General features: G+C 44.4%; 1 protein-coding gene across 1 annotated transcript in view; it reads right to left on the bottom strand.

Annotated features, from left to right (window-relative positions):
* Positions 1-26929, bottom strand: part of LOC142566734 (protein GPR107) — a 156267-nt gene that overhangs the window by 117158 nt on the left and 12180 nt on the right. The window contains exons 2-3 of the mRNA XM_075677603.1: positions 3036-3140; positions 1975-2025 (exon numbers count right to left, since the gene is read on the bottom strand). Coding sequence (XP_075533718.1) covers positions 1975-2025; positions 3036-3140 — 156 coding nt within the window. The remainder of the gene's footprint in view (positions 1-1974; positions 2026-3035; positions 3141-26929) is intronic.

Genomic DNA, 26929 nt, shown 5'->3' with positions numbered 1-26929 from the left:
CATTGCCGGCTTGGTGTACGCGCTCTCCACAGCTGGATCGCTGCCTGACCACCATGTGACTCTCCATGCACTCTGGCTAAGAGGAGCGCCGCGCTCGCCTAGTCAGTGAGAGCTTGGTCATGGATGAGAGCAAGGCCAGGCCGTCTTCTCTGAGCATTGCGCGGGAGTGGGAAGCTTTGAGCCATTGTCGCCAAGCGGTGCCTGACCACCCCAACGATATCGCCTGGCGAGCTACTTCATTGGAGGGGGTTTGGGATGCAACAGGCGTCGCATTGTCAAGATCAATGTAGCGGCTGCGTTCGCACCCCTGTCCGTTTGTGCTTTGCCGCTGCGCATGTTCGCGGCTTCTCTTTGCATGTCTAGCCCTTGTGCTTTTCCTGTAGCACAACAGCCGTCGCACCGTCAAATGATGTGTGTCAACACAAGCCTAATCACAGTCATGTCACAGCCACTGACCTAGGCACAGCCATCATACCTGGCTTAACGATGATTGTATACCTAAGTATAATAATTACAGCTAAATCAAAGGTTAACCAAGTGAAACCAAGACTTAACCAGGCTAAACCAAGCTTTTGCGTTGCATATCCAGGGTTATCTGAGCTACGCCGCAGCCATCTTTTTTTTTTCTGGAAAACTCTTTGACAATCACACAATTTCCGAGGGTAGAACAAACTATCTTCATGTTCACTCATGTGAGTACATCGTAAGTGCGCACATCGGTTAAGTGATAGATGCCACACTCCATATTCGAGTTGAAAGGATTCCTAAACATAACGAGCTTCGACCTTGATGGCCACACACCTCAAGGGTTTGCAACTCGGGAAGCAGATGACCTGTTCCAGTCAGATGTTGGCACTTGAGCCTTAAGCCATGTGACCAACAGATACCAATCACAGCATGCTGTTGTCCTCAGCGAGCAACAGGAGCTCAGCGAGTGCACTGCGGTATCTGTGCTAAGCTGCAGACAGTGCTGCATGCAGCTGTATTGGCTGACTAGGTATGTGCACGACAACGTTGGAGTGCATGCTTGTGCTCAGTCTGGCCATGCTATGTGGTGCAGACCGGCTTTTTCCTGGACCAACTTTGTCCTGCACCAGCTTGACCAACAAATAGTAGTCACATCCAAATTGTGCATTTTGAGCAACAGCTCAATACAAAGCAAAGTCCACCTAGGTGTCTAGCGAGGAGCGACCAGGAGCGAGTGCGCACTGGCAAGTGTACGTCTAGTTTAACCATAAGTTTCGAGTTGAGTGTTCAAAACTAATAGAAATCAGAGAGATGATGTTTACAACACTGATATGTGAAGTGATCAAAGTTTCATGCTTATGCGAGCGAGCGCAGCTGAGTGTTCACAGACAGTAGTCATACTTCTGGACGTTCGCAATTATTATCGGAATTCGAAATGCAGATTTTTGCTTACTTCAGCCTGTTTATTAAACAGCGTCGATAAATATGCAAAGTAACAGTAGGAAAAAGTGCACTGATGCTAACACCCTTCTTGATTGATGTCAGCTATTGGCCAATGGTACCTGTGTATAGGAATCTGCTATAGGACGAAATATAGCAGCTCAAAAAGAGCCAGGAAAAGGCTTCTGTTGAAAAGACAGTGACTTGGTGCTCCGCTAGAGAGCTCCACGTGCCACGCCTGACTGCAAAATTTGGCTGAGATGTTCACATCAGCATATGCTATCTGCAGGCTAAGTTTTTTCACCAAGCCTGAGTGGGGGTTCAGGACCCCTTAAAAGGGCTAGAGGACTTAGCTCATCTGTGTGCCAAGAGTATCACTCATACATAACTCAATTTTTAACAAAAACAATGCAGATACTACTCTTAATGCAAAAACTAGGTCAAAAAGGTTTCCAACACTAACATTAGCAGACCAACTGCATGTATGTGTATGAAATGATGCTAGTCAGAAGGTTAAAAAACGCTGAGTAGATAAATCAATACATTCTGTGCAGCTGGTATACTCACAGGATATGGGTTGACACTGTCGGTAGGCGTCCTTGTCAAGCTGAAGCCCACCTGAAGAACCAGAGGCAAGACATTGTTACTTTGCACTGCTAAACTGTTAATAATACCAAAAATAAACTGTATGTTGTCATCAACTTGCACTATCTGATCCAAGCATAAAGCTGTTATTGAAGCCGAATTGAATCAATAATTCGGGCTGAAGACGGTTTCATTCAACAGCCTCAGAAAACGGTGGTAAAAGAAGCAATGTAAAAACTTTGGAATGAATATTTCGAGTTGGTAGCTGTTCATAATGACAGGGTTTACAGCATGCAGAGACTTAAGAAAATAAGGAACAGGCCAAGAGTGAGAGGGCCCCCTCTACCCGTTCTTACTTAAAGTCTGTGAGCCTGCTTGCTCTGTGAACACCATATATAAAGGAAATCAACGCCCCTTGCAAAAACCCTGTGCTCTAAATGACTGTCACCAGAATGCACAATATGTATCAGTTCACTACTAAACAAAGTATATAATGCCATGTGTACATTGTTTTGCTTTTTTTGCTGGTGACCATTTCTCACCGGATTATCCCTGGTATCATGTTATCGCTCGGCATAAGGCACGTCTACTGTATTTGAAATTCTAGAGCTAAATTCTGATTCCATAGCAAAAGAGTCACGTTTAATGAGACTGCGTGTGAAGTGTGAATAGCAATATACATTCTCGAGTGCACATGAGCAACAGTGATTACTTGGGAATATATTGTATTACGTGTATGAATAGCGGATGGAATTGACCAGCGAGTTCAAATTTGATGACCGGTGACTGTGCTTGCCACTATCGCTATGATTTCACTGTTGCTTGCCCCTCTGGGTGCAAGTTTGCTCCATAAAGAGTTAGATCCTCAGCACAAACTTTTGGCAGTGTTTATGGTTCTTGACCACCCCTGCAATCTGACAATAGCATTGGCAAGACAATAAGAATCTAAAGAAAAACCCTCTTTCAATCCCTTTTCCAAGAGAAATCTAGGCAAGGACAAAGTATAGGGTGCTGCAACATGGGCAGCCCAATGCAGGACTCACCCTATTGGTGCTTGGCGCAAAGGACAATGCCTCGACCTCAATGTTGAGCTCCCCGCCAACCAGGAAGCCAAATGTGGTGACACTGAAGTACCTCCGTTGCTCGCCCTGCAGTGAAGGCACATTGCAATTTACTCGTACGAGATACGCACAGGTCGCTGAAAAAAGTTTGTGGCACACGTGTTGCAATAAAGGTAAATTTTCTGGCTGTCTGGAACGGACCAGTGCGGCAGTGGTTCACAAGTGGTTTACATAGGTGCAAGCTCCAGGCATTACTTCAGGGCACAAGCTTTGACTTATTTCATTAACTTTTGGAAGTGAGTGTACACATAAAACATAGGCACAAGGGAACACACACATGCACACAAATGCACAAAGAAAAAAAAGAAGGAAAAGACTGGCAGCTGCCACCAAGGGGGCCAAATGCAAGAAGGGGACTGGGGGAGTGTGAAGAAAAAAAAAGAGAAAGGAATTGATTCAGTGATTTGATTGACGAGTTCAATCAATCACAGGAACCACGAGATACACCGCAGTGGAAGGCTGTGAATTTATTATGACAAACTGGGGTTGTTTATAACTGCACATCTAAAGCTCAGCACATAACTGTTACTGCACTCTCTGCCCTGATTGGAATGTGCTGGCGATGGGGAATTGACTACACAGATTTGCACTGGGCAGAAAAACACCATTGCCACCGGAGCAGTGGGCAGGGAAAGATAACACCCAGTGCCAAGTCAAGTAAAGCAAATAAAAGCCAAATAAGCTTGATAAGGACAACAGAAGAGTCAACAGTGAGCACGAGCAAATGAGCAAACAACATGCTCATACACCAGCAGGACTGAACTGCAGCAAAGTTACAATTACAGTCAGGTGGCTGAAACTGCGTTCACAACACATGTAACATTACAAAACAGCCATAGTGGCTCGCAAAGAGAGTACCTGTGCATGCCCCTACTGAAACACTCTGCAGGTCTCCCCATCCACTGCCTCCAATCAACTCACAATGCATGTCAACAACCCCATCCAATACTGTTACATTGAGTACTGTAGGAGTTGAATAACACACTATATCTTTTACGCCCTTTGGGGCTTTACCTTGTCCTCAAACAATAATCATTATCATCTCCAAACAATAGTCACCTAGCTTATGGATGTTCCTTCCTTTATCATTCTGTGTCCTGTGCCCTGGTGCGAATCCAAGACCCTCACTCCAACTGATCCAAGAGCTTTAGCCAAGGCAACAAAAGGCTATTCAGCCAAGGACATGGCTCACACTCATCCTACAGGAATGGTCTTCATATCCTTAAAGGAGTGCAGCTACTGACTTAAGTTTGCAGAATTTAGAAGTCCACAAAGAGACCCAAGTGTTTTTTTTTTTTCCCTCGTAACAGTGCACACAGCTGAGAAATTAGCGCCCTTTGCACATGTGCTAGATTGATAAAAATTTAATATCCCTGAAACAGCATGCCATAGCGGAGGACTCTGGACTGGTTTTGACAAACTTGGGTTTTAAAATGTGCACCTAAAGCATGGAAGATGAGCATCTTTGCATTGTGCCCTAGTCAGAATGTGGCTGCTATATGGGGAATCGAACCTCTGACTGCATGCTCAGCATAAGAATGCTACAGCCACCGCAGCGAATACACAAAGCTGCGCATCTGGACAGCGAGCCAGTTTTTTGTTTTGGTTTTACCTCTGTATGTGCACATGTCTGTAGGCACGTGTGCGTGAATTCACTTTTCATGTTTTTAATTAAAAATGTTCACGAGCAGCTCCCTATGCAAGAATACTTCTAAAATGTCACTAGTGGGCAATAGCACTTCGTGAAACACTCTGCAAAGCAAGTAAAATCACTAACGACCAATGCAAAAACATGCCCATATCTTCCATCCTGTACAACTGAGTTAAGTAAAAAAAAAAACATACCACAAAAAGGAGAGCACTAGTTTATCAGGAATGACAGCACTTGCAGTTGACAAAAGGGCAAATTGGAATTTCTACCACTTTCCAGGTAAAAGGGGTCCTAAAACATTTTTCTGACTGATCATAGAATGACATTGCCATTAAATTATGTTGTCTTACAAATCTCTCGGCGAAAATTTTTTTTTTAATCCTTCAAGCACAAGCGAAGTTAGACCGATGAGCGGCTTTCTTTCTCCTTTCATTTCCACTAGCGTGCTGGAACCTACACAGGCGAGACGACAAGGGGGCAAAGTGAACAGTGCCCAGCTGGTCCCACCCAAAGGTTGAACACCTCTGTGGCAAGACGACTTGTGGTGGCCACGGTAGCTACACTACATTTTTCATCTTGGAGGCCATCTGCAGCAACATGCAACTGTCATGTGTAGACCGGCAGTGTAAAGATGAAATGTTTCTTCTGCCTCTTTTGAGATCACAGACATACATATTTTTTATTTATTTAACTCAAATAAGCAATAATTGCATTAGAGAATGTTCTCGCAATCATGAAATTAGCCAATAGCTGTTGTGGCTCCAGCTGCTTGAGTTGACACTGAATGACAACATCTGGGAAGCGACTCTTCACTGCTGCTTTTGACATGAGATTATAAACTCCCTGCTGCATGCAGTGCAATAATATTCGGTTTACATGCGCACAAGAGCCTTGTAGAAAAATCGGCAACATTTTCTTACTATGTTCAAAAAATTTTTCAGGGCCCCTCTAAAGGGCCCTATCAGAAATTTTGGTTGTGAACTAGAAAGTGTAAAGCATAGTCCAGAAAGCGCTCTACCGCAAGTATTTAACTCTTTTGTTATGCTCCTACAAAAATAAATTGTTCTATTTGATTAACAGTTTTTCTACACATTGTTAAATATTTCCGTGGGAATTCTATTTGCAAAATCACTGCACCTCCTTAAATGACAACTGAACTTTTCACTATTTTAACTATAATCATATGTACAAATTATTGTGAGCAATCCTTCCCGTTGTGCGGGGTTTTCACTTGCACAAGAGCACGAGTTGACTTCAGATTGACCTTCAGCCGAAGCTTGACTACCTGCCTAATCTCTTGCATTTTGAGCACCGCTTGCGCAAGTGCCCTTCCTTATTCAACACTGCACAACAGTGAGCAACACTCCACATTGCTGTATAGCACTGTACAGTAACTGAATAAATCATGTGAAGGCTCCAGTGCCAGTTAAACACTCTAGACCACCTTGCTCACCCAGAAAAGCTGATCAAATGAAATAATAAAGTATTCAGGGTGTCTACCAAGTTGACAATTCCAAATTCCCAGAGTTTTCCAGGTTTCCCCCGATTGCCTTTGCAAAATTTCCTGAGTGATGCAGAACTATGTTTAGTTTAGTTTATTTTGGTTTGGATGAGGGACACCTGCATCACGGCATCAGCCGACACTTTGTTTTTTGAGCTCGAGCTCCTTCAAGACGGCAGCAGCACGCTGCCTTTCCCGTTCATTCCTCAATGCGTAGGTCCTTTCTGTTCTTGTCCTCCTTCCACCACTTGTTCGCCCCACAGACCATTTGAAGCATCTTCTTGGTCAGTTGCACAGTCCACGTCCAATTTTTCGAACTCCTTCGGGGCCACGAAAACGACCGAAAAATAGGCCAGTTGGAAAAAATAAATGCATGTAATTTACTGTCCTTAAGGGCTCAAACTGCCACAGGCACATTCGAAAACGCTCTGAAGGCCTGTTGGTACACCTATTAGGTCTACTGGTGCTCGTACTGTGACAGGAAATACCTGGTACACGCGTGTATAATTAAGGAATACATACTGTGTCCCATGGCAATAGCCCCTTGCCAGGCTTGTTATGCTTCACTGCAATACTTCTGCGTATGCTTCACCAAGTAACATTTCTGTACGGAGGCGAAGCTGACTTTGGCATTATGCAACTGGCATTATGCAACGCACCGTGCTTTACAAGCTTCTAAGCCATTCGCGAGGACCACAAAGGAGTGCCATTACTGACAGCAGCGAATTCTTTCAATAAAAAACACGGCACCCAAAGGCAAGAAGCTTCATAGCGAACGTCGAAGCAGCTAGGTCTAGCGTTGCCGCAGTGGTGGCTACGGCTGCCAGCGGATCTGCGTGCGAGAGCGCCGGTTCGAGGCGGCAAGGTAATCAAAATGGCAGCGGTGGTTGCTTTGATTAATGCCGTTTCGGACCTGCGGTCCTGGCAAAACGTCCGGAATATCGGACGCGAAGAGTTCTTGCGTCCGAAATTTCAGACGTTCTGATACATTGACTCTATGGGGTACGTGCAGGTGCCGCGAAGCCGTCCAAATTATCGGGAATCCGGAAAGTCGGTCGTTGACTGTACACTGGCAACTCCTCCAGCCGATGACAGGACGTCAAAGACGGTTCGTTACGGTTCCTGTCTGCTACTCGAGCCAGCATTACCGCGGCTTTCGACCCTCTCAATAAAATTAAAGCAAATTTTCCCTGATAGAAACACAAATTCCCAGAGTTTTCCCTGAGTTTTTCGAGACTACTCAATATCCCTGAGAATTCCCGGTTTTCCCGGTTGGTAGACACTCTGGTATGAGATTTCTGCTTGCTCCCTGACCTGATAAACATTGCTTCATTAGCCGATAGAACGCAGTAGAAAGCAAACCGAGTACCTGCTGCAATGGGTAAAAACAAATGCTTCCTGTACAATAGGAATTTACTTGTTTTCACCTATGCAAAGCTGCTGCTTTCGCACATGGCATGGGCATCACTGTGGCTAGTGCTGATGCCAACAAATCTTCATAGAAGTTTTATTTGTGATGTGACTTACAACGCTAGGAACCAGGTGCACAGCTTGTATTGTTTCAGATTTTTTAAACTCTCAGTACTTATACCAAAATAGCAAATTATTATTTTCATTCATGTTCCTTGAGGCGCTTCTTTAATGTTTTACATAGGAATTCTAAAAAATTGTCTGAGCAATTATTACTGCTGTAATCTATTCTAGACACCAGTGACCAGATTATAATTTTATGTATTGCAATATATGGCACGACTACTATGACTTGAAATGAAATGTTAAAACATAAAAGCGCCAAAACTCAGCCCATTTCTAGCGGTAACGAAAAAGTTGAAAAAAGAAAAGATTGAGCAGCAGCTGAGATAGAAGGAAATGAAACATTGTGAGGCCATGGTGTGAGGAGACAAGCTACACTTACCACACCAGAAGTTGGCTCCTACTATTTTGGCCAGCCCCTGCCAATAACATTCTCCTATGTCACATTCCTCCTGTCACATTCCTCCTATGTGACATTCCTCCTATGTGACCTTTGCATCTCAATCCCCAACTTTATTCTAATGCGATTAACATTCTTTGTAAACTTCACCCAGTTTGCAGTATGTATCTCAGTCTGTTTCTTTGTCGATATCTAACCTTTTTCACTCCAACTTGGGTCACTGGGTATTCCGTGGTTTAATTGGCAGAGCACTGTGCTGCTGTGCTGAAGGAACTGGTTTCGAAACCAATCATTGGACGAGCATCAGTCCCTAGGTATGTGCCACTGGGTATGTGCGTTTTCAATGAAAAAAGAAAGACTAAAATGTCTTCAGTGCTGAATCAAATTAACCAGCATCATGTATTTTGGACATTCACCATGTATGGACATCGTAACAGTGCCACTAGATGGTGCAGTGTATCCAGAGCCCGGCTGCAGTACATGCCTCATACATGACGCGTTTCAGAGGTGGCAATATGGTATGTCACTACACTGCTTAAAAGCTAAAACATCGAAAGTCATCCTGAGAAGGTTTCTGCTGGAATTTTTTTTAAGAGGAAGTTTTAGCTCTGGCCCAACTCTGATGCGGCCTATTGAAGTACATGTAAAAAGCAAGAACGCTTTTCTGAGATAACCCCTGGACCCACCTTAATGAAATTGTTGCATTTGAGAGAGAAAGTTAGATTCCAGTGACTGTTGGAAGCAGAATTTTGATTTAGGGCATGATTTTGGTTTAAGAAGTTTTCAAGAATTCACAAGTTTGAAAAAAATAGACGCATGAAGTTTCTAAATTATTAGCTCTGCATCAAGAACGTATATCGCAGTTCTGTAGAAGGCATCCATTAGATCATTCAAAGCAGACAAATTCGATATGTCAATTTATATCTTACATGAATCTGTTACGTTGTGTACAAGGGTTGTGCAAAAGCTGTATTTCCATATTAGTGAATTTTTTTAGATTCATGTGTAACATATAAATTTTGTCCGCTTGAGATGTACTGTTAGATGCAATTCTCATAACTGGCATATCCTTTTTCATTGCCGAGTTAGAGTTGTAAACTTGATAGTTTTGTTTTCTGAAAAATTTTCATTTCTGCCAATTTTTAATAAAAAATTTACAATCTAAATAAAAAATTTGAGACCAGCAGTCACTAGATATTAAGTTTTTCTTATAGATGTAACAAACCTCATCAAGTTTGGTGCAGTGGTTGTCGAAAAAAATGAATTTTTCTTTTACATGTATTTCGATAAGAGCACCCGAGCTAAAGCTTTCTCTTAAGGCTAAACCTCATGAGAGCGATTTCGTGCGTGATGGCGACGAGCAACGCCTTCGAGCAACAAAATGGGCCGTCGCTTGAACAGATCGCTCGGTCTTGTCACTCCATCGATCAGTTCTAGAAATCTAGAATTCATCGCTCGTCGCCCGTAAGTGCTATGAGCAACTCGCCAATAGCGCAAAGCCGGAACTGGATGTAAATCCCTCAAGTACTACCGATTGTCGCACGGAAGGAGCAAACGATTGAATCTTTATATGTGTAAGGATAAAAACCTACTGCAAGACCCACAGACATATTTTATGCTGCTTTTTGCAGTAAAATACATAAACTGAAATTAATAAAGCATGTGTCACGCTAGTTTCGGCACCTACATTGCTGCCCTCATACCGGCAACACCGGGGAGACGTCGCTCGAAGTCGTTGCTCACATGGGGTACGACTTGCAGGCGACGAGCGAATGCGACAGCCATCTCCATCGCGTCGCTTGTCACTGTCAAGAATGCTTGCATGGGGTTTTTACTTTAAGCATAAAATGCTTTTAGCTCCCACTGACAGTGACCTCAAGTGACCTTAAGCCAAAAACCAGAGGCATCATCCAGGCACTCAAACGAGAACATCCGGGCAAGTTGCGAGAACAAAACGAGATCCCTCCACCCCTTGTACATGACCGCATCACATATTCTAGTTACTCCCAAACAAGTTACCAATGATATTGCTTCCGAGTTCTTCCTAATGTTGGTTCACAAAATCACTCAAGCTGCAACTTGTAGCAAGCTGAAGTTTTATTTGTCCTTTCAAACGCCAACCTTTCAAAAGCAGATACAGGGCACTATACACTTGGCTGTCATCTTTTGGCAATGAGACAGAGTTGCTTGTGCTCTTTTCAATGCCAGCGATCCGTGAAGCCAGCAGCGTGTACGGCACGCCGGCAGCGCCCAAGCCGGTAGCGTGCGGCACACTGCGCATGGCTGTTTGACTGAGACGAGACTTGCAATGAGGTTCTGTCTATGACAGGAAACTATTGCACCCATATGGACCAGTGCTACGTTGCCAGGTTCATATTTATTGGAATATGAACCTGGCAACGTTTAATGCTAGAACGTTATCTAGTGAGGTGAGTCGAGCAGTGTTATTGGAGGAATTAGAGGGCTGTAAATGGGATATAATAGGGCTCGGTGAAGTTAGGAGGCCCAACGAAGCATATAGTGCTAAAAAGCGGGCACGTCCTGTGCTACCGGGGCTTAGCGGAGAGACGAGAACTAGGAGTCGGATTCCTGATTAATAAGAATATAGCTGGTAACACACAGGAATTCTATAGCATTAACGAGAGGGTGGCAGGTCCTGTTGTGAAACTTAATAAGAGGTACAAAATGAAGGTTGTACAGGTCTACGCCCCTACATCCAGTCATGATGACCAGGAAGTTGAAAGCTTCTATGAAGACGTGGAATCGGCGATGAGTAGAGTGAAAACAAAATACACTATACTGATCGGCGACTTCAATGCCAAGGTAGACAAGAAGCAGGCTGTAGACAAGGCAGTGGGGGAATATGGCATAGGCACTAGGAATAGCAGGGGAGAGTTATTAGTAGAGTTTGCGGAACAGAATAATATGCGGATAATGAATACCTTCTTCCGCAAGCGGGATAGCCAAAAGTGGACGTGGAGGAGCCCGAACGGCGAGACTAGAAATGAAATCGACTTCATGCTCTGCGCGAACCCTGGCATCATACAAGATGTGGACGTGCTCAGCAAGGTGCGCTGCAGTGACCATAGGATGGTAAGAACTCAAATTAGCCTAGACCTGAGGAGGGAACGGAAGAAACTGGTACATAAGAAGCCGATCAATGAGTTAGCGTTAAGAGGGAAAATAGAGGAATTCCAGATCAAGATGCAGAACAGGTATTCGGCTTTAACTCAGGAAAAGGACCTTAGTGTTGAAGCAATGAACGACAATCTTGTGGGTATCATTAAGGAGTGTGCAATAGAAGTCGGTGGTAACTCCGTTAGACAGGATACCAGTAAGCTATCGCAGAAGACGAAAGATCTAATCAAGAAACGCCAATGTATGAAAACCTCTAACCCGACAGCTAGAACAGAACTGGCAGAAATTTCGAAGTTAATCAACAAGCGTAAGACAGCTGATATAAGGAAGTATAATATGGATAGAATTGAACATGCTCTCAGGAACGGAAGAAGCCTAAAAGCAGTGAAGAAGAAACTAGGAATTGGCGAGAATCAGATGTATGCGTTAAGAGACAAAGCTGGCAATATCATTACTAATATGGATGAGATAGTTCAAGTGGCTGAGGAGTTCTATAGAGATTTATACAGTACCAGTGGCACCCACGACGATAATGGAAGAGAGAATAGTCCAGAGGAATTCGAAATCCCACAGGTAACGCCGGAAGAAGTAAAGAAAGCCTTGGGAGCTACGCAAAGGGGGAAGGCAGCTGGGGAGGATCAGGTAACAGCAGATTTGTTGAAGGATGGTGGGCCCATTGTTCTAGAAAAACTGGCCACCCTATATACACAATGCCTAATGACATCGAGCGTACCGGAATCTTGGAAGAACGCTAACATAATCCTAATCCATAAGAAAGGGAACGCCAAAGACCTGAAAAATTATAGACCGATCAGCTTACTGTCCGTGGCCTACAAAGTATTTACTAAGGTAAATACCCCGCGGAAGATGTCCTTTCGCGGGCGCCGTGCGGTGCACCTGGAGCTCGAAGACAAGGTGGCGGATTTTGTCCGCGAGCATCGTGCCAGATCTTTGCCAGTGAATGAATGAATGAATGTTTGATGTTTTATGGCGCAAGGGCCAAGTATGGCCAAAGAGCGCCATGTCCGTGTTAATGACTGCGCAGTGTAATCATGAGTTCGATGGAGTTGGTGTGACGTGGCTGTAGAGGGGCCTTAAACATGGTGGCGCTAAAGTGCGTAAAATCTGTATAATAAGATAATGGCGATGACTTATGACGTGTGCTATGAACATTAAGATGCATTCAAAAAGAATGATACAATGTGTAAAAGTATATAAGGTTATAAAATATGCTAGAGCACTACTGCCTCCTTAGAGCCCTTGAAAAACAAGGGCCTGGAGGCATGTGCTACGCAAAACTGTTATCGCAGTGACATCCTCTGGAGCGAGGATGCTCTACGAATTTAACGGGCTTATGACGTGTAGAACTACATCCTTTAAGAAGTCGAGGACTGCCTTGGTATTAAAAAGCGGTTCCTTACCAAGAAACATAGCCGGGTGTAAAGGGATGTAATAACGGTATGGAAATGGAAAATGTTTCTTTCTTTCAGGTTCGGCTTTCCGACACTCCAAGAGGACATGGGAGGACGGTCAGCCTCTCACCGCATCTACCACAGGTTGGAGGTTCCCGTCCAGTAAGTAGGAATTGATGGGTCCCAAATGTGTGTCCTATTCTGAGGCGACAGAATAGGACATCTGTTCGCCGAGATTTTGTTGGGGAGGGCCAGAAACCAAACTGTGGCTTTATAACGTGTAGTTTATTATTTATTTCTGCGTCCCACATGCGTTGCCAGTGGTTTCGCAATTTTTTCCGTATGTAAGGTTTCAGATCTGTGAGAGGCACCAAAGCAGTACTATTACCAACAGGGGGTGCAATTGACGTAGCCATCTGGTCTGCCAGAACGTTACCTTTGATTCCCCTATGGCCAGGGACCCAGCATATTATGATATTCTGGTTAGATGAGTACGCTTTACACAAGACCGAATATAGTTCATTAAACAAAGGATTTTTATGTTTGCTGAGTGACATTAAGGCCTTCACGACGCTTAGAGAGTCTGTATAGATCGCTGCTTTTAAAAGTTTCGATTTTTTTGTATGCTTCACAGCAGAGAGTAATGCGTAGGCCTCGGCCGTAAAGATACTTGTTTCCGGGTGCAGTACATCGGATTCCGAAAATGATGGGCCGACGGCTGCATGGGATACCCCGGTATTTGACTTCGAAGCGTCTGTGTAGAACTCTGCGCAGGAGTGCTTGTACTGAAGTTCTAGGAAATGCATTCGGATTTCGGCCTCAGGAGCGTGCTTTGTAACTTTTGTAAAGGATATGTCACATTGTATCACCTGCCACTCCCAAGGAGGTAAGAGCTTGGTTAGGTGGGTTAAGCGATGCTCGAGGAGTGGGACTTGCATTTCATCACTAAGCTCCTTCACACGCAACGAGAAAGGCTGTCTTATAGATGGACGATTGTGGAAAAGTGTAGCACATGTCATATCGGTAACGGTATTAAAACATGGGTGTTCAGGATTGGAGTGCACTTTAAGGAAATATGTAAAGCTGATGTATGATCTCTGCAAGTGGAGCGGCCACTCATCCGATTCAGCATATAAGCTTTCGATCGGGCTTGTTCTGAAAGCGCCAGTGGCTAGGCGGATACCTAGATGATGAACAGGATCCAGCATTTTTAGCGCGCTCGGGGCGGCAGAGTTATACACTACGGCGCCATAATCCAATCGTGACCGTATTAGGCTCTTGTAGAGATTCATTAGACACTTTCTGTCACTGCCCCACGTAGTCTTAGATAGAAGTTTCATTAAGTTCATTGTTTTTAGACATTTTTCTTTCAGATATTTGATGTGTGGAATGAAAGTGAGTCTATCGTCAAGTATAATACCTAGGAATTTGTGCTCTTTGTTTACAGGTATCTGTTGTCCACGCAGTTCTATGCAAGGATCTGGGATAAGTCCTCTCTTTCTTGTAAAAAGAACACAAGAGCTTTTGTTAGGATTGATCTTAAATCCATTCCTGTCTGCCCACATTGACACTTTGTTCAGGCCATGCTGTACCTGTACCTGTCTCTCGCACACTGCGAGGTTACAAGATTTGAAAGCTATTTGAATGTCGTCCACATAGACAGAGTAAAAGATGGCCGGTGGTAATGATCCTGCCTCATCTTAATTCTTCTGACATTGATCACACTTTGTTCGCTGGAGCCCTCCAGGAGTTCCGCTTCAGTCAGCTCAAGCAAACCATCATCTGACACAACACCACGGGTGGTGTTCATTGTACGGTGCGGGGTTACTGTTATGGGGGTCTCCCCAAATGACACTAGTTGCGGTAGTTTCTCATATTGTTTTACATCGCGGAGCTCCAAGAGGAGGTCGCCGCTTGCCATCCTCGACACCTTGTAACCTTGACCAAAAGCATCAGTCAGGGATTTTGAAACAAGGAATGGTGAAATGTTTCGGACTACTTTGTTTGGCTTTTCAGAATGAATAACGTGAAAGCGGGGAAAATTCTGGGTTTGGCGTCTAAAAAACTTGAAGACATCTTCGGTGCACCCTCGTTTCTGAGGGCGATCAGCAAGGGAGGGGAAAGAAGTTTCCATGAAAAAATGTATATGTTCGGCAACAGCGCCGACCGCCCACCACGGAGCCCAACGAGGGGACGTGGCAGAGCTTGCATACAAGTCTGCACGACGCCAGTCGTACGCCGTCACTATAACCGAATATGGTGTACCCAAGGTTGGATAGCCACACAGGGTTAACCCTTGCCGCCAGGAGAAAGGAAGTAAAAAGAAGAGAGAAGGAGACAGGAAAGGTCAAAAAGTGAGAGATAAAGGAGATTCGAGGAGGGAGAGACAGGAAAAGGCGACTGCCGATGTCCTCCAGGTGGGTCAGTCTGGAGGTGCCGTCTATGTGAAGCAGAGGCCAAAGGGGTGTGTTGCCTCCGCCGGGGGGCCTTAAAGGTCCAAACACCCAGCATCAGCTCAACCCCCAGGATCCCCCTTTCCCCAGACACGGCTAAGCCACGCACGGCTACACGCGGGAAGGTCCAACCCTCGTGTGCTCGGGTACATGGTGTCGATCTTTGCCAGTGACAGCAGAACTCATCCATATAAAAGCTATTGAGATCGCTCGACAATCCGGACTGCCCAAGGAACAATTCAAGGGCTCCATTTATTGGGTTCGTCGCTTCATGCGACGCAAGGGATTTGCACTTCGATGGCGCACATCAATCTGCCAGAAGCTGCCAGAGGCATACGAGGACAAGCTGGTCGAATTCCAACGCTATGTTATCCGTCTCCGGCAGCAGCATGGCTACATGTTGGGACAGATCGGCAACGCCGATGAAACGCCAGTGTGGTTCGACATGCCGTCGCCCACCACAGTGTGCGAACGCGGCACAAAAGAAGTCAAGCTTCTTTCTATGGGGAATGAGCATTGGCGCTTCACGGTGATGCTCGCGTGTACTGCAGACGGCAGAAAGCTGCCCCCATACATAAAATTCAAGAGGAAGACGCTGCCGAAAGAGGCTTTCCCGCGGAATGTTGTCTTTCGCATGAATGAAAAGGGCTATATGGACGAGGCCCTCATGCTCAATTGGTTTGAGGCCGCCTGGAATCGGCGACCCGGCGCACTCCTGCGGCGTCCGAGGATGCTCGTCTTGGATGCCTTTCGCGGGCACTTGACCGCAGCTGTGAAGCAGGCACTCCGCGACGGGAGGACGGAACTCGCCGTCATTCCAGGAGACATGAATGACGTCAACACTTCAGCCACTGCATGTCGTGCTCAACAAGCCCTTTAAAGACCGTGTCCGTGAACAATATAATCAGTGGATGGCCGGCGACAACCCGACGACCCCAACCGGCCGGCTGCGCAGGCCGCCTCTTGCCACTGTGGCCACATGGGTGTCGCAGGCTTGGCGCTCGCTGCCCGATGATATGGGGGTGTGGGCATTCAAGAAGTGTTGCATTAGCAACTCCTTGGACGGCACCGAGGATGACATGTTGTGGGATGCAGCCAGTGAAATGCAGTCGCCTTCAGACAAGAGTTCAGACAGCTCAAACGAATGAGCAGGTGACGAGTCTGGTGGCACCACTAAATAAAACGAAGTTTTGTGCCTTATAATTTTTATGTTGACTTCTTTGCTTCAATGTAAGGGGGTCAACCTATATTCCGCATTATACGGTACTTAAATTGAGGACGATGCAACGAGCTATGGAAAGAAGAATGATGGGTGTACCGTTAAGGGATAAGAAAAGAGCAGATTAGGTGAGGGAACAAACGCGAGTTAATGACATCTTAGTTGAAATCAAGAAAAAGAAATGGGCATGGGCAGGACATGTAATGAAGAGGGAAGATAACCGATGGTCATTAAGGGTTACGGACTGGATTCCAAGGGAAGGGAAGTGTAGCAGGGGGCGGCAGAAAGTTAGGTGGGCGGATGAGATTAAGAAGTTTGCAAGGACGACGTGGCCACAATTAGTACATGACCGAGGTTGTTGGAGAAGTATGGGGGAGGCCTTTGCCCTGCAGTGGGCATAACCAGGCTGATGATGATGATGATGATGATGGACCAGTACACAGTATGGCATGGTGTGGTGTGGTGGGGTGTGCTGTTGCGAACATGCACTACACTTATTTTAAGATTGTTGCTAGTATCATCTCCACCCAATCTGTTTTGCCACTTGCCATGTCATGTTTAGATATACTCTCGATTACGGGAGAGCCAGTATATTTTGTCCTTTCTTTCTTGCTAAATTGCGCATTTGCAAAGGTCTTTTTGCATGCTCAACATTTCATGGAAATCCCCAAGTTGTTCGCACTGCTGCTGGCTATCTGTGCCCTGGAGGTGCTGCGCCTCTCATGCAGAAGTGCCATAAGTGCAATGTCACTCTGTTGGTAGGGGTGGAGCTTCTCCTAGAAGGGAGTGCTGGCCTTTGTACAAATTTCCAGCTGTTGTTGCAACGTACATGAGAGTAATACTTCGCAGACAGGATTGTCACTGCATAATGTAGGCACTATGCCTTCTGTCTGCGACATCTAAACCTGGTAAAGGGCCCGATAAGTTAGGCAAGCAGAGTCCTTAATAGTTAGTTTTGAAAGAACATCATTACTCCTAAAAACAAATTAAACTGAATTCCATATCATTCAACAAAAGCCTACTCTCCGATTGCCTCCTCAACTCTCACTGAGGGAAATGTTTATGCTTAACTGATCCTCCCCCCTTAATGACCTTTGGTCACTGAGGGGGAAGCGTGTCTGAGTATTGGGGTGGAAAATTGCACGGTCAAGTTGGTGTGAGTGGACGATGTTACCTCATACTCGTACTCTAGGTTACCCCTGTAGAAACTTTTTACACTAAAATCTTCAGCTAAACTATCTTTCTACATGACATATGTTTTGCCACAGCTTGAATATGCGTCAGCATGGGAGCCCCACCATGTTGCATTAACCCAAAGCATCGAGGCAATACAAAACCTTGCTTCCCATTTTATTTTATCTAATTACCACAGAACATCTAGTTTAACCTCCCTGAAAGCATCATTACAACTTCCTTCGCTCGCAGGAAATATTCTCACCTATGTCTACCATAAGATTTATTATCATAACCCATATCTGTTTTCATTGTTGATACATGCTGCACCTTTCATATCAGTGCACCTTGACCACCATCAGAAGGTTCACGTTACCAAAAGTGACACAGTTACCCATTTACTGTTATTTTTGGCTAAGACTATGAGAGATTGTAACCAGTGACACAGTTACCCATTTACTGTTATTTTTGGCTAAGACTATGAGAGATTGTAACCAGCTTCCTGGGTCTATAACGGGTATCCGCGACCCCATATGTTTTGAAAATGGCTTGTTTAACAGCTGATTAGCTGGTCTTTAACCATTGTGTAACTCCATTCTCTTTATTGTATTTCTGTGTGTTGTCTCATATTTATTGCATATATTATTGTAATTCTGTGTTTATTTGCTTATGTATTGCTGCCATATTTAACCCACATTATTTCCTCAATTATTCTTTGCCCATTATCGAATTGATATATTCATGTATGATTGGCCCTCCCCTCTGTAACGTACTGTGTAACCTGAGGGTAAAAATAAATAAATAAATACAGTGTTTAGGAGCAGAAACTAAAAGCCCCTACCACACGACTCATTAGATATATTGATAATATTGTATGTGAATTTAATATCCCATGTAGAAGTGGGAGGTAATGGAAAAAATCTGATCTAAGCACTTCTTACGAGTTGTGAATGCAAAAGCATTAATGGCCAATTGAATGCCGCTGGGCGATCCTTCAAGTTAGGAACTCCTTGTGGGCAAGCGAGTGCATTGAGATGCTTGGCGTGTCTTGATTTGGCCTTACTGAGACGAGACACAGTTAGAATGCAAGTGAGAGCTTGCGCGAACAAGGCAAGGAAGATGTGGATAACAGAGCTTCCGAGAGCAAGGATGACATGGCGTCGCAGCGGCGATACCCTCTTGCATCACGCAACACCTCCGCCTTGCAGCGGCAGGTGTCCCCTTTCGCCCACTCTGCTCCATCAAGGCACGCTTATGACATGGCATCATAAGCGCGCCGAGAAATGAGGTGCCCTTGCACTCCTAGGACAGACACCGGCTTTTCTTTTTCTCAATGGGCCATTTGATGCTTTCACATATAAAAAAAGAATGAAAAAAATGTTTTTTTCAAATCATCAACTTGAAGCAAACGTGGAAATATGTATTCAACTGCCCTTACAGACAGAGTTGACACCAACATTTTAAAAGGAAAGCTTCCAAGCTATGAACCCCATCACATATACTGGTTGCTTAAGCAAAGAAAAAATTATAATTTTGGCTGGCCAAGATACATAGTGTTCGGGGAAATCAGAATTTATGTGATAATTACCCATTAAATTATTCCGATCATCAAGTGATGCATTTAACCCTTTGAGTGTCAATGACGTATATATACGGCGCCGCGAACAAGTCCGAAAATGGTCGATGCCGTATATTTACGGCGCCGTCTGTACGTTTAAAAAGCGTGCCAATTTCCTAACTTTTTCTTTTCTGTCATGTGCTGCCACTATGTGGGAATACAGGGAATTTTTTTCGCGCACCTCCCTCTCTCGGTTTTCGTTGCATGGTTTGTTTTAGCGCTAGTTCGCTACCGCACGTCTACTATATAGTACTGCTCACACTTTGGCGCGTGGGCGGGCGGGTGGCGGTTCGGGTTTTGTTTTCGCGGGCGGTTTCGGCATCTTGCGCTTGCAAAACTGATGGCGATCTCGTGACTAATCGCTCAAAGGGCAACCACCTATTTGTCGCTCGTTTAGTGCTCACAGGGGTGGGCATAGGAAGGATGCCGCCATGCATGCATTTCCGCTGCTTATTATTATTTTTTTTTGACACTCACGAAAACTAATTGCCTCTGGTTGGCGATAAGATGAAGATTAGCAAAAGTTTGTCACACGTTTTGCTTTTTGACGGGCACACAACCACACAGTTTTCTTGAGTGCGCGCACCTACGCAGTTCGATTACACTATGGATGTACATGTTGGATATTAGTGTAAGAGCAGGAACGTTTGAGTCTTGCGAAATATTTTTGTGTGCGCATTTTCAAGGCCTTGAACTATGTGTATAAAAATGCATCAAATTTTTAATTCTTATAAGTTCATTTCCTTTTTCATTGTTGTTATTCACGAATGAAAAGCACATATATACCACTGCAAAATATTTTTTTCTCACTTTACGGTCACCCTAGAAAAATTGCGGTGAATTTTTTTCGAAATAAGTCCCTAAGAAGAATTGAAATCTGCTATAAAAAAAATCGACTCTGGGCGGTCGCATATGTTGAAAAAAATCTAACCTCAAAGGGTTAAGCACTCTGCGTAAAGCGTGCTATTTATTATAAGGCTTTAAAACTGCATCGCTGCTGACTGCAGTGGTGCCACTCCCTTGAGTTTTCAGCCTCCCTTTCATAAGTGATGTAATTATGCCAAATGACATCATTTGGGCGAGCTATCTGATTGGCTGTCCAGATTGCACCATCTATAATTTTTCCAACATTATGGTGAACAGACGCTTGTAACAGTTGGAATGTTGGTAAATTTGCTTCTATAAAAGAAGTTACAAAAAAGAATACACAACAACAATTTATCACTACACTTGAACCTTTCCAGCGCATAAGAAGTGTCGTCTACGTTTGTTACAATGTTCTCCGTGTTGATTTGAGCTGCACGGTCAGTGTTGGTCATGAGCTTTCTTTTCGTGAGCGCCATAAACTGCTCGTTACGTCGTGTGCTGGTAATCTAGTAAGCAGTGACATGTCAAGCTGCAACATCGTGTCCCTTTACAAGGCAACGTGGGAGCGGAGTGGCTGTGACGCATCAGGCTGTCGGTACCCGATGAACACCAGTATCTAGGTATTTGAGACCATCACTTCACGCCGGAGGATTACTACCACACTAGAGTTTTAGCGTGTCTGGTACTTGGGTAAACACAAGTGCAAATATACTGGGCGTTTTATTGGACGAGCAGAGGTGCAAATGTGAATGGCCTGCATGTTGCAGCTACACAGACCTAATACAGTAAAACCTCATTAAACTGTACCCACTTAAATAGTAGTTTCGTTTTAAAAGTCAAATCCCCGACTTTGTGGCCATTGAACATAATGTGGTCCCCGACTTTGCGACCATTGAACATAATGTGGTTTGTATCTGCATAAACCGTACCAGTTTAATGCATACACATAGGTTAAAATGTAGCGTTTCCACTTTTTGTCGCGCAAACATGGCAGTGCATCATCTCCATTGGGCAGCCCAGTAGAACAACAAGCCTGAGAGATCGGAACAATGGCCTCCAAGTGCCCTATGCGTTTGCGCGTGAAGCCACATGAACATCAACATCACTTCGACACCGTGCCAGAGAGTGTTGTGGCGCCGTACCAGCGAGGACTCGTGTCATGCCAAAGCTCGGATAAAAAAGACGCCGGGTGCTCAGCATAGAAGAAAAATTAGACATTGTTCAAGCTACCGAACGTGACACAAAGAAGTCGGCAGTGGCATGCGACAGGGATCTGCTGTTGACTACAGTGTGTGGCATTTGGAATGCGAAGAAGTTGCTCGGCAGCGTTGCTGCGACCGTGAAGAGATGTCGGCTACGAGGTCCGACTTTTTGCCATCGTTGCCTCTGTTGTTGCCGAAGTGTCGACTAGTGATAGTGATGAGGATAACACGGAAAGCGACAGCACGGGCGATTCAGGCCCGACAGTGGCAGAAGCTGCGCGTTATGTCAGCCTCATGAATGCAATCGTCGCGACGAGAACAGGGGCACAATAACGTAACTCTATTCCAAACAAAAAGTATTCCAAACTCCGGCACCCGGCAATGAAAAAGGAGCCCTGGGACTTCTGCAGCACTACTGCGCACATGCATGGAGAATATGTAACGCCAACAAGGAATCTGCCATGCGAGTGTTCGCAGAGAAGAGGGGGCTGGTTGAAAAACTGGCACGCAGCTTCAGTAAGTTTGAGGCCGCTATCGTCGTGCTAGGCCGCCGCGGCATCAAACGAAAATAACACTTTTGCTGCGCAAAGTGAATAAATACTGCAAGTCTTGTTCCCCTTTCATTGCACTCTCTCCGAGTTCTGTTTTTAAAAGGTAAGTGGGCGATCTCATGCTATTTAAGTTAAACAGTACTACCGTTTAGCACATACTTTTTCCGAGCTCCGGTCAACTAAGGTTTAACGAGGTTGCACTGTATAGCAGTAACCAAGTGTATTCTACTTTGCTGCTGGTGTAAATCTCCCACAGGAGCGTAATTGTGAAAATGTTGTCTTCTGAAATGTTTCAAATGTTTTACACTTGGTTATATCAATATTAGCTCTCTGTATGGCTGGTTAAGCTCTGTGAAACCAGGTTGCTGCATCGTGCAGGCTGCTCACATTTACACTAAAGCCCCTACATCACAGAGGCAGTATCATAGAGGGGCTTTAGTTTATGCCTTCACGCATACGTCGAAACGCCCAGCTCAATCTTTTTGGCCTTCACCCAAAAAGATTGTGTTCTCTTGATGCCTACGGCACAAATAATGTCCTACATCTGCCGCCAAGGTTTGCGAGTGGTGGCGCTGGCTAACACTTCCAAGGTTACTAAGCACAAGTAATTTCCCCTATGTTCTCCTTGGTGTCAGTGTTTGTTGGCTTCTTATGATATGAATAATAATAATCTGGCCCCTCGGTTAACCTCCTTTCTTTTCGTTTCCAGCTTGCCTGCAGTTACTGGAATACCAGACACACTTGGCACTGCAAGAAAACGCTCGCAATGCACACCGCTTGCATAGCTCTCGCTGGGGATCAACGGCCAGGCGGCTAGCGGAGAGGTTGGAGAGGCTTTGCATGATGGCTCCAAGACAACCAGAAGTAGACGTCACAACATCGCATCATGATGCAGAGCCAGTGAAGGCAGAGCTCAGCCCTGATCGCTCAGCGAATGAGTAGAGGAGAAAAAGCATAGCAAGGGAGGCAAGGTAACTTTTAATTATCTGTAGCTCTATTAATATGACGCACTCCACATAAAGTGCGGCATGAATGTTTTACTGTAGCTGTGCCCTATGTGTCTACAAAATTTGTCCAAACTGCTTCGGGACCCTTTAACACCCTAGGGATTCTTTAACTCTTACTGCCTGAATATTCCTGCCTGAAAAAAAGAATTTGAATTGCATTTGAAGGAACTTGTATGTGAGATCAGAATGGGCAAAATCAGCTTATACCATTTTCTACTAAATGGTAAAATAGGTGAGCTCATTGTGAAAACCTCAAACAAGTGTCTTATGCAAAAGAATGCCTTCATATTGGCATGTCGTCTTATTGTACATATTTATACTTGAAGACAAACCATCTCACATCTTATGGCAGCCTGTACAGTTGGTATTGTAGAGATGACTGATATTTGTGTGCATAAAGGGATGCAACAGTGTGAGTGTCTTGTTAAATATCAAAAGAAGATCTGTGTGCAAAGTGTTCTTTTTAAAATAACAGATAGGCAACATGTCAACATGCCTTTGTTGGACTGCACAGGACATTGTAGTTTGACTATCTTGCATTTAAGCATATTATGCCAATTCAGAGGCTCAGAACAGGAATGCTGATAAATTGCAGTAACCATCTAGAAAAGTACCAAGATCTTTGTATACAAGCATTTCACATGCTGCTCTGAAATAGTATTAACATTAGTATCAAAATACAAGAAAATCAATATGCACAGAAACATGGCGATTATGTGAGCTATTAGATTTCCTGAATCGCACAGCCCACCTATACTTCTGTCTCTTCTACACCCCTCACTGGTCTGCCACCACTTTCTTTCACTGTTGATGTTAAACGTGACTCATGTACTCAGTTTTGTTGCCATCGATGGTGTCTACAATCAACTGTACCTTAAATACTGAGTAATTACATGGATATCTGAACACATGAACATGTACATAAATAAAGATGACAACCATTCCAAGTTTCTTTCCAGAAAAGTAAATTGGAAAATGAGATAATAGAAACACACCCAATTTAAAGTAACAGGTGAAGGTTTGTGGAGAAGGAGAAGAGGCGCACAGAAAATCAAGCTCATCAAATGACTTTTGAAAAGCATAATCAATCAGCTATGTTAGATACACGTGATCCCACTTGACAGGGGGCAATATACAGTGAGTAGAGGTAAGTATAAACCCAGAACACAATGTGCAAAAAAAAAAAGAAAAGAAAAACAAATAGGAAGTTAGAGTGGCAAAAGACACACTGCAATTACAACTGCAATGGCTGAGCCTAGCAAGCACAATTGCACAGTGGTTTTACCACACCCTAGAACGTGACATTTCATGGACAGACCACACAAACGCTTGCTGATGCACACAAGCTCGCCTCTATGCACCTTGCGAGGAATAGCAGTTTGCATCTACAAGAGATGCGTGACAGTGTAAGCACGCTGGCCTCACTCATGGACACCTTGGCAGACACCATTTTCTCCTGTCATTGAGACTAGAGACCTTTAGCCTGTCCGCTATTGCGGCAAACGGGGGTGGTTTAGGCAGATTGCCGGATTTGTGGGGCATAAACGTGAGCAGCCGGAGTGGTGCAGCCGCCTGGTGGCGTAGAGTTCAACCAGTCAAACACAGAGCTAAAACTGCAGTAACTCACTATATCCTGCTTCGCTGCTGGTGGAAATTTTTGGAAGCGACGTAATTGTGAACACGATTACGCCGCTGTCGAAAATTTATACCAGCAGCTAAGCAGAATATAGTAATTAGCTTCGTGTTTGTGTGGCTGTTCTTTGCGCCACCAATCTGGCTGCTCACGTTTATGCCCCCGCTATACCAGCAAACCACCTGTGCTTGCCGGAATACCGGACGCACTAAAATTCTCTAGTGTTTCGAAATGCTGCAATATCTATAAACGTAATTGTTATATATTTAGAGCTGTTAAGATCAGCACAAAAAGTAAAGAAAAAAACACTTTCTCGCATGATATAAATCTGCCTCACTGAGAGTTGATTGCATCACACCCTAGCTGTGTAGCCAGGTGCGCTGACGTGAGGCAGCCTGAACATGTGACAACAAAGAAGAGCAGTTCACAGGGATTGCGCTGCGTTTCGATGTGTATGAGCCATTCTACACTGCCTACAAATGCCTGGGTGTGCAGACATGAGCTTGTGCACATCCACAAGAGTATGTGTCTGGACTTTACAGTGACTGAAGGTAAAGTGCAACCCCAGAAAAGCACAAGAAAAGGGAGAACCGGGGCATCCCCTTTTTTTGTGTTCTGGTGTTGCACCATTTTTAACACTGTGGACTAGTGCAACATGCTCAATGCAAGAACATGCCTAAAGACAACAAAAAGACGAGATTGCGATTGCTTACGATTTTGTAGTATCCCAGTGAAGGCATGTAATGGTCACATTAGACCAGGAAATCTGACTTGAATGACATCGTCTTTGAGAACTATGCCTCTTAAAGAGAACAGTAGCGTTCTCATCCAGTTCTCTTCCTTTACTGGTTGCCTAATAATCCAGTGGTCCCCAGCCACCATTGTTCGGAGACTACTTTGTGTTAGTGAATGAGGTGATTGAGGCTGGGAAAGGGTGGAGGTTGATGACGATGATGAATATAGTGTTTTGTGGCGCAAGGGCCAAGTATGACCAAAGAGCGGCAGACTAATGTCAATGTGTTCAATGTGAAGCTATAAATTACAAACATGGGATGCGACAGGGCTGTAAAGGGGCCTAAAAGACGGTCGCTGTAAAGTGCGTAACAGATACATGTAATAAAACTATGACAATGACTATGAAGTGTGCCAAGGACACGAAAGATACATTGTGAAAGAATTGCAATGTGTTGAGGAGACGTATCATTGCCTCTGGTGACAAGGATGATGACCTACGCAGACGTTTGAAATTGTGCACCAGACTAAATTTATCACAGTAAAAAAAGCACCAGCTTGTATACACTCATACACAGCTGCAGCTTTGCAGCTGAACTAAGAAAGCTCCTTCATTATTAAAAAGTATCTATCATAAGCGTGACACCATGATTGCTATTTAAAGTGCTTGTTCTTACAAATTGCTCTCGCATACAAAATGCTTTGTGAACACAGACCCTGTCTTCATGATTCACTTTCGTCCCAAAAGGAAAAAGGCATGCATAATATATTTCTTTTTTTTTTTTTTGCTTGTCTGATGGTTAAGTGGCAGGTTGACGTTAGGATCCACATGTTGCGTTCTTTTGTATGCACCTATACACCTGTCACTGAAGAATAGTGCGTAGGTTGTTGGAAAGCACAAAGCACACTTGTTTACACTCACTGCTCTTTGCTCTACTGTACATTCACGTCTTCCCAATAGCTTTCTCTCCCAAGCACAAGTGTTCACTGTGCTCCCATTATTCCTTCGTGAATGTTGCATGTTTTACTTTTAGCGGCATGCTTCACCTAACACTCCTTGATTTGTAGTTATACACTTGCTTTGCCTTGCTACCTAGTCATAAAAAAGATGGGATAAGGTGAGTTCACACTAGATAACGCTTGTGGACCCTTTGGTGCCCATAGGCTACAATCTAGCAATGACTGCTATAATCCACCCCTAGTTGTCTCCACCTTCTAATCTCTCTACCTCGGACAGGTACACCACAAGTTGCTTTGACAACGGTATAAGAAACTGCCTCTCGGACAACATGATGCATGGACCGATACTTCAACGGTGGCTTTGGCCAGCACACATTTCCAATTCCAAAATGAAGAACTTGCATGTAGGTTTAAGTAAAAGCAAAAACAGACAGTAGAGGGCTATTTTTGGATGGTCTGAACTTAGATGAATGACCTTGATAGTTTTCAAGATATAATAATCATTTCTTAATGTTACCAAACTGATGCCATGGTTCCCTGAGCCCTTAAAAACTGTTTCCTTTTATTTGGCGAGGCTTAAGGAAAAAAGTCAAAACAAAATACACTATACTGATGGGTGACTTTAATGCCAGGGTAGGCAAGAAGCAGGCTGGAGACAAATCAGTGGGGGAATATGGCAGAGGTTATAGGAATAGCAGGGGAGAGTTAGAGTTTGCAGAACGGAAACTTTTGCAGATAATGAATACCTTCTTCCGCAAGTGGGATA

This window comes from Dermacentor variabilis, unplaced genomic scaffold (assembly GCF_050947875.1).
Source record: "Dermacentor variabilis isolate Ectoservices unplaced genomic scaffold, ASM5094787v1 scaffold_13, whole genome shotgun sequence".
Lineage (NCBI taxonomy): Eukaryota > Metazoa > Arthropoda > Arachnida > Ixodida > Ixodidae > Dermacentor > Dermacentor variabilis.
The sequence above is the reverse complement of the archived record's forward strand: the minus strand, read 5'-3'. Positions and strand labels throughout refer to the sequence as shown.